Below are 18,208 nucleotides of genomic sequence, written 5' to 3' on the forward strand. Positions count from 1 at the left end.
TTCAATATATATATCCATAATCACCAAAAATTATCTTTTTAAACTTTTTCCTTTTCTTGTTAATTCCGGAAGTTTGAAAGGAACTTTTAAATTTGCAATTTTGTAAGTACCAGCAGCACTTTTCGGTATCCCCAAAGCTTCAGCTTCTGCAACAGTTGCACTTTTAATTGTAGCCCCAACAGCTCTAAAAAGTGATACTAATTTTGTTGGTTTTAATTTTAAATCTTTTGCTAATGGATTTAGTTCAACTGTAAAATTGGATAAATGTAAAAGCAGTAAAATTAAATAACATAATAGTTTATCTTCATTATTTGGATCAATTGTGAATGCTCTATCTTTTGATCTACCAAAATTAGATGCACGATTTATTGTAAATCTATTTAATATTCCATCAATTAATGATTCTGATACTTTATTTTGTAATCTTGTTAATAATGCACTTTTATTTGACACTCTTCTATTTTCATAAACTCCAAATAGTAATGATGCATAATAAAGTATTTGTAATTTTTCGATATTTTCTTGTTCAATTAATCTTGAAATTCTTGATTTAACAAATTCTGGTTGTGATGGTAATTGTTCCAATGGATTTGAATCCGTTAATAATGGTTGTACACGTATATAACTCCAATCTTTTTCTGGTATGATTTTCTTGATAGGATACACATCTTCAACATTAGTAGCTGAAACATTTGGTTTAGGCATTATACTGAAAGTTTGTGTCTCAGTAGTTATTGGTGCAGTAGATTCTTGTACAGTATCCACTATATCTAATTCTAAATCTTGCAATTTTTCTGAATCAATTCTGTTCTTCTCCAAGTTTGTGATTGCTTGTTTTGCTTTTTTGGTACCAAAAGCTTCACCCAATGCATTACGTTGTACATTATTTTTTAAACCAACTGATTTTACTGATGGTCCTTTATATACTCTATTTTTTTTAGCTGATACTTTCGTTGGTAAGTATGGAGTTTTATATAATTCAACAGATTTGGTGTTTGGATCATAGACTGCCAATACATAATCATTATCATTATTTTGAGAATCTCCATCATAATTTAAATGTTCACTTTCTCCATGTATTATAAAATCTTGTTTCTTTTTGTGTTGGTATACATTAAATTTAGTTGAAGGTGGTACTGATAAACCATTAAAAAAAGATCCAACAGCTGCTACTGGTTCGTCTGTATATGACGTTACCTTAATATGAGATGATTTTGACATTTTTGATGTTAATTTTATGGGTTTAATATATTCACTAATTCGAAACACTAAAAAAAAAAAAATGAAGATGAGATCGTACTGAATCGAAGATGCGAGTTTCAATTTTAATCTAACAGACGAAACTATTTTTTTTACATTAACAACATTACAAGACTATAAATCAGTAATAATGACATGAAATCATACTATGAAATATTAGATGTATCATCAACAGCTTCTTTAGAAGAGATAAAAACGGCCTACAGAATGAAGCTCCTAGAAAATCATCCAGATAAAACTTTAAACCCCAAAAATCCACAATTAATACCAGTAATAGTTGACGCTTACAATACCTTATCAAATCCTTGTAATAGAAAAGAATATGATTCAAAGATTTTAAACGATGGTAAAATTAAAGGTTATAATATCGATGGTGGTGGATTAGACACTTATAGTTTAGATGAATTTGAATTTGAAAATGAATTATTTGTGAAATCTTGTCCACGGTGTGAACATGTTAATAGTTTAATTTTATCGGAAGATGATCTTGAAAATGGAACCTCAGATAATAATGGAGGATTTGATATTATTGTACAATGTTCAAGTTGTAGCTTATGGATTCAGGTTAAATATTACGAATCAAATTAGGGTGGAGTTTGTACAAACAAACCAGGGTGGAATTCGTAAAAATACATTTCATTTTCCAATGTTCATTTTACTACTATATTTATAATAGATTAGATTCAAAATTAATTATTCACGTATTACTATGATGAAGTTGGTAAATCATAATAATTAAAAATGTTAATAAAGTAAGTAGTGTACAATTTGATAAAAACTAAAATTTGTAATTTTGTGTAATACTGATTAAATAGATAAAAAATTTATTAATATTTATATACAGTATGTATTATATACATTTATTAAATGTATAACGATTAAAGTTTTTTTATTTTAACCCGTTTTTGATAAAAGTATTTGTTTCATTCATCAATAAAATAACTAAGAAAACGATTGAGCAAATTTTTACGCCCATAAATTGAACCAAATGAGCACATATATACAACTCGTTTGTGTTAGATCAAACTTATATTCATTCTGAAATATATAAATAGTTGTTCTTTCCTCTCAAAATTTATGAATATTCAAGAATAGGTATTTTAAGAAATTTCGAAATGTGCTTTTAAAGGATCAACAAGATTTATTACTAAGTTCAAAATATTAATCTAGAACCAAATATTCATGAGATCTAGAAAAGCAAGAAAATTTAGACCATCAACTATTTGCAATTTTTCATACCATTCGTACCTAAGTATTACCGCATTTGATACAATTTTTATAACCTCACTTTTGTTCATATGAAAAGGAATAATAATAAAAATTAATATATCCAATCATGAAAAGATCTATTCCGATATTGGTTGCAGTTCGCATTGTTCTTAATTAATTTATTTCAGGAGAAATTATAAATAAACAATATAAATTGGGTTTGTGTGCAAGGACAACTATTTCGAATATTTGAAAATGAATTTAATTTATAAATTACATTCAGTTAGTGAGGTTAAAAGAACCCCATTAAATCAATGTACAGTTTATAAAAATTTATCAGTTGAGTGAAAAACAATAGGATAATAGAACACTTACTTAATCACAATAATGTATACAGTCTAATTGTTGGTAGATCTCACAAATTGGTAAATTTTGTTGCATTTCAACTAATTAAATTACTTGAATCTAAATATTTAAAAAATCAAACACGGGTATTGTAATTCCAATTTAGGTTATTTATATTTTATATTAGATTCCTAAAATATTGTTTATTGATGAATTTAGTTTTTATAAAAGATATGGAATATCCACATTAATTGATGTTGCAAAAATGTTGCAAACTATTTTTTAGAAATCAGTACCCTAGAATCACTTCAACAAACAAAGATAATGGTATCATACTCAATGTTATCAACTTTGGCTTTAGCCTCTGATGCACTTGCTGGTGACGCACCAATTACAGATGATTCAGAGGGTGAAAATTCATATATTGCAACTTTTAGAGCAACAAAAACTTCCAACATTTCAGGGTTCATTTCTTTTGAGCCATCAAAAAATGGATCAGTAGTAGTTTCGGTTGATATTTCGGGTTTACCATCGACAGGAGGTCCATTCCCCTATCATATCCATGAAGCTCCAGTTCCATCAAATGGTAGTTGTGCAGGTACAAAATTACATTTAAATCCTTATTTAGGTTCAGTCAATGCAACTACTCCTCAAGGTAAAGAAGTTGGTGATTTAGCAGGTAGACATGAAGATATACAAGGTCTCTCTTATCAAACAAAATATGTTGATGATTATATTTCATTAAATCCAAAATCAAAATCTTTTATTGGTGACTTATCAATTGTTATTCACTCAAAAAACAATTCAAGATTAAATTGTGCAAATACCACCGAGTTTAGCGTTGAATCAAGTTCAGTCAATAAGACCAATGGTACCACAACTTCTTCAAGTTCTGTTGGTGGAAAAACTTCTGCTGCTGTTTCAACTGTCGTTGGTGGTGCTAATGGACAATTTGAAACTGGTGCTGGTTTAGTTGTAGGAGCAATTGCTGGTGTTGCTGCAATGCTAATTTAGATTAATATATGAATATGTTGTATTAGACTGTATTCTTGAATTCTAAATTTCCTTTTTTAGTGAGCAAAAGCGATTCTAAAGTAAAGAATAACTCCAGTTTTGAGGAAGCGCATCAAAATTTTTTAATGATGAATCATTTACAACCTTTGATAAATTTTGAAACCAATTTATTAAGAGTCACGCTAATCAGTCAAATCTTTTAAAAATTGTCAAGGCTTAAATACAGTGATTTCAATAAATAGTTGAGTAATTACTAATTTTTAATAACCTTGATAAGTAAATGTACATTTAATTATATTCGTAAATTTGGGTCGGAGTAAATTTTTTCTTTTTAAGTTTGACTGAAAAAAATCTAAAAATAGAATTTGTGAATAAAGCGGAATTAATTAAGAATATAATTTTTAACCGCTGACATAATTAATTATGTAAGTTTATTACTATGATTAGATAAGTTCAGTAGAATTATTATGTAATCGCTTAATGTTAAAATTGTTTGAAACAATCATATTACGTAAGCGTTAAAAGTACAATTTTGCAACTTATTGTTAAACGGCTGAAATTTAAAATTTTATCATATCTAAATGATTTAACGAAATGAATTAACGATGATGATAAGGATTTTATGCAAGGTTTTGATAAATTATTTACGGGATCAGTCAAAAAATTCAATGTATAAATAATGTGTCAATTCATTCATGAAAATGTCAATTCTGATTTTTACATTTAATAGCAACAACTACTAGAATCAAATTGCTAATCAAGTCAACACTATATCAAAATGAATATTCAAATCTCACATTCAACTGATTGGAAAGTTATTAGTATAATTCAATTAGCATTTTTTATATTATTGATGATATCATTTGTTTTAATAACTTTGGTCCAAATTAGAAAAGGTATAAGTTTAACATCAATTAGAGGTTTTTTCATTTTTTTAATTGTTTTCCAATTAGCTAAAATAGTTGGTGGTATAACTGGTATAATTTTATTAGATTCTTCAAATTTTAATCAGAATGTCTTCATTGCAACTTATATATGTGATTCAATTAGTTATGGTTTTATTACAAGAGGTGTTAGCTCTTTAATTCAACATATGTTAAATACTAAAGATCAAGATCTGCATCAACGTACATCAAATGTATCGGTTTCAACTTTTGATATGGAAAATCAAAAATTTGAATCTACTGAAAGTGAATATAAGATTGATGAAAAGCAAGTCAAGAAAAAATCACCATTCACTATTGTTACTTTAATTTTACTAGCTGCTGTTATTTGTAACATTGTTGGTATGTCTAATCTTTCTGGTTCAACTGCTCCAGATAATACTACAGAAACTTTAATCAAAACATCTGCGGTTTTGTTTTTGGTTGGTATGATTTTATTGATTCTTGCTTCGATCTATCTTATAATTGTTTCCCCGAATAATAAACCGACTTGTACATTATTGATTGTTATTTTGTTGATTTTAATAATAAGATGTATTTATTCGTTATTAAGTGCTTTTCATGGTGTTAATTTCAATCAACCAAGTCAATATATGTTAATCTTTGGCGATTCAAAATATTATGGGTTTTTAGCTTTATTGCCAGAAGGTGTTGCTGGAATCTTAATTATGGTTGTATTTTTTCAATGGTAAATTAGTACAATCAAACAAGAGATGGGTGTATTTTTCAATCAGTATAGTTTAATATTTCGACAGGGGAATTTGTATATTAGTAAATCTACGAATGGCAGATAGCTACAAATTCAATCTTTGCGCTCTCTTATAATATTGTAAACATCTTATGAAGTATGGCCGAAGCATCAATGACTTGCAAAAACCACAAAGCGAATTTGATCAACTAAATCAACTCATCATATCTTGCTTGATCTTTTCTACTTGTCCTGCTTTATCTGTCCTACTTTGCTATATTTGTTACCTTTGCGTTATCCAATTCTTTTGTTTATGCATACCACCTAGAATATGCAAGAAAAATCACAATTGAACTCAATACCTCTGGGAGTAAAGTCAAAAAAGCGTAATATTTATAATCACCATAGAACATAATGTATTCATTTTCTTTATCATAACGGAAACCAGCATAAGAAGTTAATATCATATAAACGGTACGTACCAATAAGCAAAATGAACATAAAAGTAATAAGTTTAGTGATATTAAAAATGATGATGATTGAATTGTGAAGAAATTAATCAAAATGTAGATTATTATAACGAGTGTTAATAAAATACTCATTAAATATAAAATTGAAGAAGTTTGAATCATAGGGTTCGTTGATTTGTGAATAACATGTATTGAGCGACAAAATCCAACAATTTCCAAAACTATAGCAATTACTAGAAGACAAATTGCTATCCAAAATAAGTAGGTAGTAAAGTTTCTGGTTGAGTTTGAATTTGTTTCACGATGATATTTATTTCGATGAGAACTTACGACTCTTCTTCTTGACTGTGAATTACTGTCAAAATCACTCAATAGAAAAGCTTCACTTCTATTAATTCTCGTGACTAGTTTTGAATGATCTTGTTGTTTCAATAGACGTTGTGTTAAAAGTAAAATACAAAAAATGATAATAGCTGAACTAATTGTGTCCAAGATACAAATGAAGACGAATAAAGTTTTATTATTACTAAAACTATTATTTGATAAGAACACCAAACTCGTGATACTTTCAACTATTTTCAAAATTAAACAAGTACTAATTGTTATAAAAAAAAGTAAAAGATTGTTTATTTTTCTCAAACTTCTCATATGAACGAATGTGACAATTATGAAACATGTAAAAATTATTATGTACAATACTAATTGAATTACAAAGACAACTTTCCATTCTGAGTAAAACATTATTTCTTTAAGTCTTGTAAAAGCTGTTGTGAATTGAGCATTAGCTATGGTTTGGCTTTGAAAACTGTCCTGTGAATTCTGTAAAATGTCTTGAAACATCTTGAACTTTGACTTACTTCGTCTACTAAAACTGAGAAGAAAAAATCATGATAATAAATGATACGGAAAAGACTCATTAATAAAGCAAATTCCAATGTTTATTGTTATAAGCGCATTGTCTTTATAAAATTCCGTTAGTCTATATATAGCAAATAACCATACAAATCAGCTCTGATTATAATCAGGAACCTGAAACTTTTCACAACCAAATACAAAAGCTTGGCTGTTACAAATATTAGATAACTGGTTTTGTGTAATGTTTACAAAAACCCAAAAATTTACGAGAAGTATAAGCCTTTAATCAAAAAATATCTAATTATAGAATATTAATAGGGAATTATTCACTGTGAGTTTAATTACCGAAAGAACAGACTAAATCAGGTTCTATTACCGATTAAAAAATCTGCTTGTGGGGGATCTTACTTATTAAGATACTTCATTTAACAAAAATTTTAATACTAGCAATTAAAGACGAATTGAGGCAGTTTCACAATAGTATTATTTTACTCAGTGTCGGCAAAATTGACTAATAATGAAGTTACAAATAGGATGATTAGGATGAAGAGTATAGAGATTTTGTTGTTATTATTTGCATTTTTTTTCACACTAACCACATTACTCATATGATTTTTGGGAGATTAGAGAGATTAAAGTATTGAAGAAATGAATAGTGGCATGAACCAACTCGAAGCCGAGCTTGACCCGCTAAATTGGAAATGAAATATTCTAAGGTGCATTTTTTTACGCATCTATCCAGTCACTCCAACATGCTTAAAAATATACTTGAAATTAAGAATTTGTCTTTTAGAAAATTTTATGATTAAAAAAAGTAGAGCTAATCTGCAATTAGCAAAACTGCTGTATTCTTTTATGATAATTGAAGTTTTTATTATCATATGAAGTGTGACAAAATTTGGCATGGCTTAAAATTAGGGCTTTCAAAATTAAAGAATACAATATGTAGCATCTAATTTCAGTTCTGTGGAAGTTAATGATTACCGAACAATAAAATATAACTAATACCTTATATAATTGTTCTTTGAAATGTTTTGTGATTCACTTTTGCAAAGAATCAAATGAAAGTCTCACCCTCATTGCAAGGTTACGCTAGTTTTTGATATCAATACTTACTCAGTCTTTTCACAACGAGTGTCCATATAACCTGTTGACGAAATCTCGACTTTTTGAATTGTGTGAATCGTTCAATTGGTAAATAACATAAATATGTTGGTAATTCATCTTAGATCCGTTACACAAAACTAAATTCTGAAACTGCGCCCAAATTTTTAATTAATTTTTGCAATAAAAGTGGAACAAAAACAAAAAAAATAAGGAGAAGCCAGAATTGAAAATGCTGCATTTAAAAGGCACATTTAAATTATCTGTTATAAATATAATTGCACTGTAGCCGTCTCTTAATTTTCTATTTTTTAATTATCAAATTCAAACTCCCATACAATAATCATAATGACACTAGATTTGACAACTTCACTACAAATTAAGAATTATGGAACATGGAGAGTAGTAGAAATTATTCAAAGAGTGATTTTTACAGTCTTATTATTTTCTTTTGTCTCAGTTTCACTATTTCATATGAGAAAAATGAAAAAAGTCAAAAAGTTAGTAATATTTTTGATATCAATATGCTTATATATTAGTTTCAAAATCGATGAAAGTCTTTTAAGTTTAATATTATTATCAAATTACAATGATGGTAAAAAACCTGAACCACATTTATTCATCTCAATTTACATTTTGGACACTATTGGATTGAGGTTTTTTTTTTATTGCATATCAACTTTAACTACTCGGTTATTGAAGCGTCAAGATCATTCACAATTGGTCACTAAGGTTAATAGACTCAATGTCAATACAGTAAGAGCCTTTTATTATGATGAGACAATGAGAAGTGAAACAAAGGTTAATAGCACTCCAAAAGAAGATTCAAAGAATAAACAATTAAGTGTAATTTTATTTTGGATTATAGCTAGCATATCTATAATAGCAACTTTTTTAAACATCATTGGATCTTGTGTTGCATTAAACAATCAAGTTACATCTACATGTTTACTTCAAGTTTCTTCAGTTTTGTTTTTAATTGACATTATAGTGGTAATTTTGATATTGTTCTATATAATGATAAACTTTATAAGCAAGGGCAGTTCAGAATCAAGAACTTCAACAATATTGTTGATGATAACTTCATTTTCAATCTTGATTAAATGTTCAAACTTTGTTATAAGCTCGTGGGGTGGATTAGATCTTGAGAATTTAAACAAATATATGTTTTTATATGGAGATTATGTTTATTATACGTATTCAGCTTTAATGCCTGAGATTTTTGGTACTATTTTGATACTAGTTGAGTATCTGAGATGGTACAATTGTTGCTGAGTTTGAATACATGATGACTTATGACTTACGATCTTTGATATACATCTTTTTTGCACTCACTTTAATTTGCATCCCTCTTTAAAAATCCACGGGTCTCTCAACATTTATATTATATTCCTCAAAGTTCTTATTGCACTCAGAACATTGCTTATGATGATGACAATGGTGACAACTTTTTGGATGTTTCTTGCTTAAATTTAAATCGGATTGAACAAAAAGTCTATAACTTATGATGGTTGTTGCTAAAGTAGCAGCTGCTATTCCAAATACTGGTTTCATAACTTTGCTGTGATCATTAGAAAGTTCAAACAAAAGTTTGCATTTTAGGTGGTTTTTATACTCCCTAGTAATCCCCCCCCCCCTGTTTTTAATAAAATCATATGGTGCCTACCTGATTTTACAGAATTAAATAATATATATATATTTATGCATATTTATGTACAAGAATTTTAATCACCTTATTTACTCCCAAACATACTCACTTATTTAGAATTATTAAACGAAATTTTCATTATGTCTTACTTCATGATTCATACTTTGATAATTTTGTTTCCAATTGCCGTCAGCATTGTTTCTTGAGTTTTGTTGCATACAATTTGGACATTGACATTCAAAAAGATGTTTTTGATATTTGCTACCTCTATCACAAATACCTGCATGATTCCAATGACCATTGTAATGATGATTAGCTGTAACTTTACCTAACATGAAAGCACCAATTAAAAAAAAGAAACCACCAAATCTGAATGGATGTGGTCCATAAAATCCTCTGTAATATCCTCTCATTTTGTGTTTATTATGATATTTAGTTGTTGTTTTAATGCTGAATTTGAATTGCAATCTTTTAGGAGTTTACTTAGTACTTATATAAGTTTTATTTATACGGCTTTAACTTGTAAATGACTACCAATCACTATTGAAATTAAATTTAATTTCCGTATATACACGGAGACTTTATTAATTTTATTTACAAGCTACAAGATGGCAAATATTCAATGCATCATTACTTCATTTAAATATTTACTATTTGTCTATGTACAGTTTTATCTAATTTCTACTTTAAATTCATCTACTAGCTGACTTTCAACTTTATTATGAATATCATTAATTTCATTATTTGTTAAATTTCTATCCATTGATTGATAGTTAATTCTGTAACATTGAGAAGATTTACCAGTTTTCGGATGAGTAAATTCATCAACTAATACAACACTTTCAGCTAAATCACCAGCATGATTTCTGACGATTTCCATCAAATCATTACAATGCAAATTAACATCATCATTCAACCAAAATGAAACATCTCTTTTTACCCCTGGATATTTTGAATATGGAACAAATGTAGTAATTAAACCCTTTTTAAATTGTTTATGAAACCTTTCATCCATAGTCCAAAATAATCTAATATCTGGAATATGAAATAAAAGCATTGCAATTCTATCTAATCCAATACCAAACGCCCAACTAATTTTTTGATCTCCTAAACCAGAATTAAGTAACACTTGTTTTTGGACTACACCACATCCACAACATTCTAGCCATTCACCTTTCCACCATACTTCGATTTCCCAACTTGGTGCAGTCCATGGAAAATATGCTTCGACCCATCTAATTTTTAAAGGTTCATTTAAATATGGTTCAGTTGATCCTGCTAGTTTGGCAGATTCTCTTGCTTTTTCAAAAACTTGATTAACTATAAATTCAACTGTTTTTTTTAAATGAGTGGAAACTAATCTAATTTCTTCATTAGTCATATATGATTGTCCTGGATTATTTGTAGTAACTGGCTCATCTCTGAAAGGATCTTCAACAATGATATTCGTCTTTGGTATAGAATCAATATCTTTTTGAATTTGTTCTAAATCACCTTTATTCCATACTCTTGCACCTTCCAATTGATGAAAAGCAGGATAATGAGTTCTGTCAACTTCATCTCTTCTATAAACATCAGCTGTAATTAGATATCCGGGAGTTTTGGAGTTTATGAAACATTCTTGCTCATGAGCTGATGTGTGAGTCCTTAATAGATGATCTTTATTGAAATAGTAAGTGTCAGATTTTGATCTACCGACATGATCTTCTGGAAATCCTAAACTGTCAAAGTTTTGATATTTCGTAACAATTGGATGAAAGTCTTCATATATAGTGAATCCCATTCCTTTAATGTTAGTTTTAATCAAGTCCTGTAATATACCAATTGGATGATTTGGATTTTTATGTAGTTTTCTATTAATTAAATTTACAATAAATGGTGGAACATTGGTCCATTCGTCTGACTTGTATGATTTGCCATCCACTACTATGCCATTTGTTGAATTGAATCTAGTGAATTGTCTCAAAGGTAGTAGTTTCGAAGGTCGTATAGACAATTTTATCATTTCCAATCGCTGTAGTTAATTGATCGATTGAAATTTTTCAAATTTCTCGTAAATTTACAATTCATGTTTTTTTTATATAATTTAATACAATGTACATTAACTATACAATTATAATTTTTTACCAAGCATCTTCCTTGTACCTACCAATATCTTCTAATTTGAATATATATGTTTTAGCTTCATCTTCAGAAATATTTTTGAACTTTTTTACGATCTCTATGAATGATAATTTGACTTCTCTAGGCATTTTACCACTTGATCCACAAACAAAAATTGAAGCATTTTGATTAATCAATAAGTCACCAATCAAATTCCAATTACCAACTAGAGCATCTTGAACATATTTAAACTTAGATTCTGAGTCTCTGGAGAAGCAATCATAGATATGTAAGTTACTTGATTTTTCCCAGAATGATTTTATTAAATGATCTTTTTCTTCGAATCTACAACCAAAGAATAGATACATTTCTTGTGATGAATTCTTGTGCAAAACTTCGTCAATGATTGACTTCATTGGTGCAACACCTGTTCCCGGTGAAACCATTATGAGAGGAAATTGGGCCAATTTGAAAGACGATTTATCGATTGTGAATTTAATGTCATCATTTGGAGTTAATGATTTTAACCATCTAGTACACAAACCTCTCCTAATTCTCCTTATTATGGTTTTATACTCAACAACTGCAACAACGATTTCTATTTCTGTTTCACTTGGCTTTGATGCTATTGAAAACATTCTTGGTTTAATTAAAGGAATCAAATCTAGGACATAGGAAACAGGTATAACCAAATTATTTTTGAATTCTTGGAGCGTTTCCAATATCAGTCTTCTTGGTCTATTTGCATAGTTATATAGCTCCTCAGGATCCTCGAATGATCCAAACTCCTTTAATTTTTCCTGTTCTCTCAAACCGTCTTCAGTTGAGGAACTACAAAAATGCCATAGTATTGCAAAAAAGCTTCTTTTTGGAATAGACATAATGTCCAAGTGGTACTTTATTAGATTTCTAAGGGTAATATTTTGCTCACCATCAATCAAGTTTTTAATTTTTAGCGGTTTATCTGCAACTTTTAACCATTGGGGTTGACATTCTAGTATTGCTTCAACGTCTTCATCGAAATTGGAAGGGTATAATGATATCGTATCTCCAGGATAATATTTTAGACTTTCACCTTTAAATTTAATATGCCTTACATCTTGGAAATGGTCTGAGGTAGTTATTCTTTCATTTGATAGCACAACACCATTTTGTAAATCATTATATATCTTAGGTAGCAATGAATTTTCTTCTAGCTCTTTGCAACTTTTATCAATTGTAATTTTATACTGTGGCATAGGTACAACACCTTCTTCAATCTTTTTGCAATCTGGGAAATGGTTCAATAATGACGCTATAAGTTGTGATTCCCATTCCAAATAATATCCATCAACTCCTTCTGGTGACATTTCATCTGCTTCACATCTTGGTGATAATTCTTGACATCCTAATTGCATCATTCTAGTATGTATCTTTTTGATTGCATAATTATATTTAGTATACGAAGAATCGCCTAACCCTAAAGTTGTTAAATGGATATGTTGAAATAAATCATAAGGTAACTTTTTCTTCAATATGAATTTCATAAATGATTTAGCATTCCTTGGTAATTCTCCTTGACCTGTAGTTGAACATATTATAATTAAATATTCTGTACTTGTAATTAAATTTTTCAACTCATATGAATCTAATGATGATAAGGTAGTTTTCAATGAATAGCTTTTTAAGCGAAGCTTTAGATACTTTGCATATTCCTCGGCATTTCCTGTTTCCGATCCATATAGTATGGTAATATTCTCAGGCATTAACTGTCTAACTTAATCTGATAACTCAGAATATTGTGAAGGCATATTTTTCACAAAGAATAGTAGAATCTTATCAATTCGATCAGATGTCATAAGATTTTAGTTTGCGTCGTGGAAATTTTCTGTTTCGAAAAATCACAACAAAAAAAAAAAACAAATAGAAATATAGAATGTACAATTAAAACTACTAAACAAAATCATAATTAATTATTAACAATTTAAGACTAAATTTCAAGACACCTTCGATTGTGAATGCATTTGTGATAGTAATATCAAAAGATAAATAAATTTAATTAATGCCACCAAAAAGAAAAGCTGGCCATGGCTCACCTGGTCAATCAAAAAAGCAAAAATTACCAACTCATACACCAGAAGAAGTTAAAAACTTTTATAAGTCAACTATTAATCTTGTATTAGATTTAAGAGAGGATGATCATAAGTTATCAACGGAATTTATTAAAGTACCACCAAAAAAAATATATCCTGATTATTACGAAATTATACAAAATCCAATTGCGATAAGTGATATACAGAAAAAAATTAATAATATATATACTGGAGAATCAACGCAAGAATTTTTAAATGACTTTCATTTACTATTGAAAAATGCTTCAACATATAATGACGTTGACTCGTGGATTGTTCAAACTGCATCAAAAATAGTGGAATTTGTTGAAGATCAGGTCACGGAATTTGAAAAATCTGCACAAGCTGCACCAGCACCAAGTACAAATGAACCAAAACCTCCAAAAATTAAACTAAAATTGAAACAACCATCAGCACCTAGTACTTCTTCATCATCATCTAATACACAGTCAAATGCCGTTACAACGACTACTCCTAAAATTGAAACAAATCAACATAAAATTATAGCTTATGGAAAATTACCCGAATTGAGTATACAGCTATTAAATGATGTTATCAATCATGATTTCGAAGATATTGGAGTCATAAGTGGACCTTTTTTAGATGAAGTTGATCAGAATTTATATACAGATTATGGGAAGTTTGTGACTAAACCAATGGCTTTCAATACTATAATATCATTGTTACAACATAAAAAGCTATTCACTCCAAAGATATCATTACTTGATAATTTGAAAAAGGTTTATGATACCACTGGTTTAATCTTTGCAAACGCAAGAGCATATAACAACGGAGATTCTCAAATTTATCAAGATGCAAATGTACTTGAGCTGTACTTCGTAGAACAGTACAACAAATTAAAATCTGAAGTGGAAGCAGCTGAAGCATCAAAAGTGAAACCTCCAAAGTTAAAAATTAGTCTAAATAGAGGTCAAGTTGCACCAACTGAAAAGAAGAAAAGAAAAACCGTGAAAGAGGAACCTCAGGAAGAACAAGAAATCACAATCACCAAAACCGCTATAGAACCAATTGAAGATGAAAAAACGAAAGAAGAAAGCGTGGCGAAGACTGAGCAAGGAGAACAATCACCTCAAACCAAGAATGCAGCTCCAGAGATTCATTTGGAAAAAAATATCGAGAATACTATGGGTAGATCACTACCAACTTTACTAACTAGCAACTCAATAATTCAAGAATCATCTATTTTCTCATCACCTGCTATAATACCACATGTCACAAAATATTTGGAAGATAAAGCATCAAACTATTTATTGTCTCGAGAATCTCAAATAATTCAATCTATGTTCCCAACTCATTTTCCACAATCGACCGCTACATTAGTTTCATATAAAATACCAGCAAATGGATACGTTGATCAATCATACACAATATCTTTTCTTAGTGAAGTTTCACCATTTGTATCTTTTAAAGCTTCTTTGCACCATTTGTTATATCAAGCCAAAAAAGCAGATTTAGTAGATGGTCATGGTTATCTTAATCTGACATCAGATGATGAATTCCAATGCAAGTTGACAATCAACAACGATGAACTAGCTCAACCAAACGATTGTTTTGAGGAGAAAATGGGTAAAGAAAGTATACTTGCAGTTCAATACGATGTGAAATTAGCTTACGGTTTAAATGCATTGACTTTTGAGTGTAAAGTTGCACCGTCATTAAGTAAAAAGATTAAAAATACTGTTATTCAATATGATCAACATGAAGAATTAAGTGGGTCAAGACATACAAGACATCAATTACAACAAATTAAAATGACTTGGGATGTTGAAACTATTACTTTATATATTGTATGTACCAACCCAAATCAGTAGAAATGAATAAATATTATCTGTATTATTATTAATAACTAATAAATCACTTTATAGTATTGACTATGTCTATTTACCAATGCAAAAATTCGAAAATACAACTCCCAATATCTCTTCAACACCAATCGCTTCACCGGTAATTTTACCAATTCCTTCAACTGATTGTCGTAAACTTTCAGCTGCTAAAACGACGTCATCTTGTTCTTTCCAATAATGAAATTCCTTGAACCCATAAAGTACATCATTTTCAAGTATATCTTGTACTCTTGTTGACAAAATTATTGGATCTGATGATTCTGATGAAGTTATTGAATGAAACTTTTTAACTAATGCTTCTCTGAGTTGATCTATTCCGTGACCTGTTGTACATGAAACTACGTAAAACTTGTCTTTTGAAATATTGAATTTGGAGGCATATTTTGTTATCAATGATTTGCTATTAGTCTTAAATAGATCTTTTTTATTGAGTACAACAAGTACATCTCTGTTATAATCATGTACTAACTCTGTAACATGATGTTCAATATCACTTATATCAGTTTCAGAAGTAGGATCCAACACAACTACATTCAAGTCAGCACCTATAGATTTAGCTTTAGCTCTTTTAATACCTTCTCGTTCAATTTGGTCAGCATCTTCCATCAGTCTTATACCTGCAGTATCACCTAACACAACTTTGAACCCGCTAATTTCTAATGGGATATCTAATACATCACGAGTGGTTCCTGCTATATCACTCACTATCGCGGCATCTTTGTTTGATAAAGTATTTAAGATGGATGACTTTCCTGCATTTGGGGGACCTAGTAAGGTTAATTGAATCCCTTTTAAAAGCACTTCCGAAGATTTAACTTTTTTTAAATATTGTGTGATCTCTTCCTCAAGTAATGACACTTTAGAGTCAACATCTTCAAATAAGGTTAACGTCTCTTCTATATCTTGATCTTCCCCAAAATCAATAATTGTAGTTAGGTTAGCAACATTCTCCAATATTTTTTGTCTCCATTCTCCGAAGATAATTTTAGTTTCACCTGACATAGAAGCTAATGAAGCAATTCTTTGTTGTTCAGTTTCTGCATTAATCATATCACTAATACCTTCTAGTGCAGTTAAATCGTATTTACCATTCATAAATGCTTGTTTTGAAAACTCTCCATTTTCAGCTTGTCTTATGATGATGCCATTTTCGGGATCATGTAATTGACGTATCGATTTCAAGACTGATTTTATTATAGCTATTCCACCATGTAAATGTAATTCTAATAAATCTAAACCAGTATAAGTATTGGGTTTGGGGAAATAAATTGTCAAAGCTTCGTCTAATATCTGTGATGATGTGGCGGAAGTAATTCTGGGGTTGTATAATTTCCTCACACTAGCTAATCTATGTTTAGGTTCTGACTTAGTTCTTGTTAGTTCATTATAAATGTATGATGATTGTGGTCCTGATATCCTAACTACTCCTATAGCTGACTTTCCAAACTTTGTTGATAATGCAAATATGGTTGGTTGAGTTGAAGCTTTCGGAGCCACTTTGTTTGTGCTATATAATCTCTTTATCCATATTTGTCTTAGCATCAAGATGATACTGCTTTAGTTGTGCTGCAAAAGATTTATTTTTTGCAATAAAAATAAGGTGCAAGAATCATTTTATAACAATTCGATCCAAATGTTTCCACCAGCAAGAAGATTCTTACTAGCGAAGAGATACTACAGTCATGAAAATCCATTGAATTTACCTAAATTTGGTGCTTCGACAGCAAATGGCCCATCAATTGCTCGTAAAGGGTTGCCAGTAAAGCAAAATATACCCAATGTCAAAAATATAATATTAGTTTCATCAGCAAAAGGAGGAGTTGGAAAATCCACAGTATCAGCAAATACAGCATTAGCTTTACAAAAATTGGGTAAAAAAGTTGGACTATTAGATGCGGATATTTTTGGACCTTCAATTCCCAAATTAATGAATTTAAAAGGCGAACCAAGAATATCTCAAACAACTGGAAAATTATTACCAATGATTAATTACGGAGTACAAACTATGTCAATGGGGTATTTGGTGAAAGATGAGCAAGCTGTAGTATGGAGAGGATTAATGGTTATGAAAGCAATACAACAATTACTATTCGATGTTGAATGGTCTCCAATAGATTATTTAGTGATTGATATGCCTCCTGGTACTGGTGATACTCAGTTATCAATAAGTCAACTTTTAAAAGTTTCTGGCGCTGTAATAGTTACTACTCCACAAGATATGGCATTAATTGATGCAGTGAAAGGTATTACAATGTTTAAAAAAGTTAATATTCCGATAGTTGGTATTGTTCAAAATATGAGTTATTATTTATGTCCAAATTGTAATCATGAATCTCACATTTTTAAAAACAACGGTGCTCAAAAACTAGCCGATGAAAATGGAGTTGATATTATTGCTAATATTCCGTTAAATGAAAATATTTGTCTACAATCTGATGCTGGTAAGCCGATAGTTGTTTCAGATCCAGATGGTGAGATCTCCAAGAATTATTTTGATATAGCTAGATCTATAATCAAATTCGAAGAATCACAAAAAAATAAATAGAGAGTTGCTTCTTGACTTTAGCGGCTGAATAAATATCAGAGGCACAT

General features: G+C 29.5%; 11 protein-coding genes across 11 annotated transcripts; 6 read left to right on the forward strand and 5 right to left on the reverse strand. All coding sequences in view use genetic code 12, as the record gives it.

Moving 5' to 3' along the window:
- Positions 1–30: 30 nt before the first annotated feature.
- KGF54_004773 (DNA-directed RNA polymerase I subunit) lies at positions 31–1,221 on the reverse strand (the record flags this gene model as incomplete). Its single annotated transcript, XM_051765507.1, has 1 exon — positions 31–1,221. One exon carries the CDS (start codon positions 1,219–1,221, stop codon positions 31–33), a length of 1,191 nt encoding a protein of 396 aa, XP_051618814.1.
- Positions 1,222–1,395: 174 nt separating this feature from the next.
- On the forward strand, positions 1,396–1,848 carry KGF54_004774 (uncharacterized protein; the record flags this gene model as incomplete). The annotated part of the gene is made up of 1 exon (XM_051765508.1): positions 1,396–1,848. One exon carries the CDS (start codon positions 1,396–1,398, stop codon positions 1,846–1,848), a length of 453 nt encoding a protein of 150 aa, XP_051618815.1.
- A 1,290-nt stretch (positions 1,849–3,138) lies between these two features.
- On the forward strand, positions 3,139–3,828 carry SOD5 (Sod5p; the record flags this gene model as incomplete). Its single annotated transcript, XM_051765509.1, has 1 exon — positions 3,139–3,828. One exon carries the CDS (start codon positions 3,139–3,141, stop codon positions 3,826–3,828), a length of 690 nt encoding a protein of 229 aa, XP_051618816.1.
- A 778-nt stretch (positions 3,829–4,606) lies between these two features.
- Positions 4,607–5,464, forward strand: KGF54_004776 (uncharacterized protein; the record flags this gene model as incomplete). Its single annotated transcript, XM_051765510.1, has 1 exon — positions 4,607–5,464. The coding sequence occupies one exon, from the start codon at positions 4,607–4,609 to the stop codon at positions 5,462–5,464; it is 858 nt and encodes a 285-aa protein (XP_051618817.1).
- A 2,773-nt stretch (positions 5,465–8,237) lies between these two features.
- KGF54_004777 (uncharacterized protein) lies at positions 8,238–9,164 on the forward strand (the record flags this gene model as incomplete). The annotated part of the gene is made up of 1 exon (XM_051765511.1): positions 8,238–9,164. One exon carries the CDS (start codon positions 8,238–8,240, stop codon positions 9,162–9,164), a length of 927 nt encoding a protein of 308 aa, XP_051618818.1.
- A 495-nt stretch (positions 9,165–9,659) lies between these two features.
- KGF54_004778 (uncharacterized protein) lies at positions 9,660–9,950 on the reverse strand (the record flags this gene model as incomplete). The annotated part of the gene is made up of 1 exon (XM_051765512.1): positions 9,660–9,950. One exon carries the CDS (start codon positions 9,948–9,950, stop codon positions 9,660–9,662), a length of 291 nt encoding a protein of 96 aa, XP_051618819.1.
- Positions 9,951–10,207: 257 nt separating this feature from the next.
- MSF1 (phenylalanine--tRNA ligase) lies at positions 10,208–11,542 on the reverse strand (the record flags this gene model as incomplete). Its single annotated transcript, XM_051765513.1, has 1 exon — positions 10,208–11,542. The coding sequence occupies one exon, from the start codon at positions 11,540–11,542 to the stop codon at positions 10,208–10,210; it is 1,335 nt and encodes a 444-aa protein (XP_051618820.1).
- Positions 11,543–11,660: 118 nt separating this feature from the next.
- Positions 11,661–13,385, reverse strand: KGF54_004780 (NAPDH-dependent diflavin reductase; the record flags this gene model as incomplete). The annotated part of the gene is made up of 1 exon (XM_051765515.1): positions 11,661–13,385. The coding sequence occupies one exon, from the start codon at positions 13,383–13,385 to the stop codon at positions 11,661–11,663; it is 1,725 nt and encodes a 574-aa protein (XP_051618821.1).
- A 296-nt stretch (positions 13,386–13,681) lies between these two features.
- On the forward strand, positions 13,682–15,583 carry KGF54_004781 (uncharacterized protein; the record flags this gene model as incomplete). The annotated part of the gene is made up of 1 exon (XM_051765516.1): positions 13,682–15,583. The coding sequence occupies one exon, from the start codon at positions 13,682–13,684 to the stop codon at positions 15,581–15,583; it is 1,902 nt and encodes a 633-aa protein (XP_051618822.1).
- Positions 15,584–15,649: 66 nt separating this feature from the next.
- Positions 15,650–17,158, reverse strand: KGF54_004782 (uncharacterized protein; the record flags this gene model as incomplete). The annotated part of the gene is made up of 1 exon (XM_051765517.1): positions 15,650–17,158. The coding sequence occupies one exon, from the start codon at positions 17,156–17,158 to the stop codon at positions 15,650–15,652; it is 1,509 nt and encodes a 502-aa protein (XP_051618823.1).
- Positions 17,159–17,249: 91 nt separating this feature from the next.
- Positions 17,250–18,161, forward strand: KGF54_004783 (uncharacterized protein; the record flags this gene model as incomplete). Its single annotated transcript, XM_051765518.1, has 1 exon — positions 17,250–18,161. One exon carries the CDS (start codon positions 17,250–17,252, stop codon positions 18,159–18,161), a length of 912 nt encoding a protein of 303 aa, XP_051618824.1.
- Positions 18,162–18,208: the final 47 nt, after the last annotated feature.

The sequence above is a fragment of the Candida jiufengensis genome (assembly GCF_024610255.1).
Source record: "Candida jiufengensis strain CBS 10846 chromosome Unknown scaffold1, whole genome shotgun sequence".
In the NCBI taxonomy this organism is placed as follows: Eukaryota; Fungi; Ascomycota; class Pichiomycetes; order Serinales; family Debaryomycetaceae; genus Lodderomyces; species Lodderomyces jiufengensis.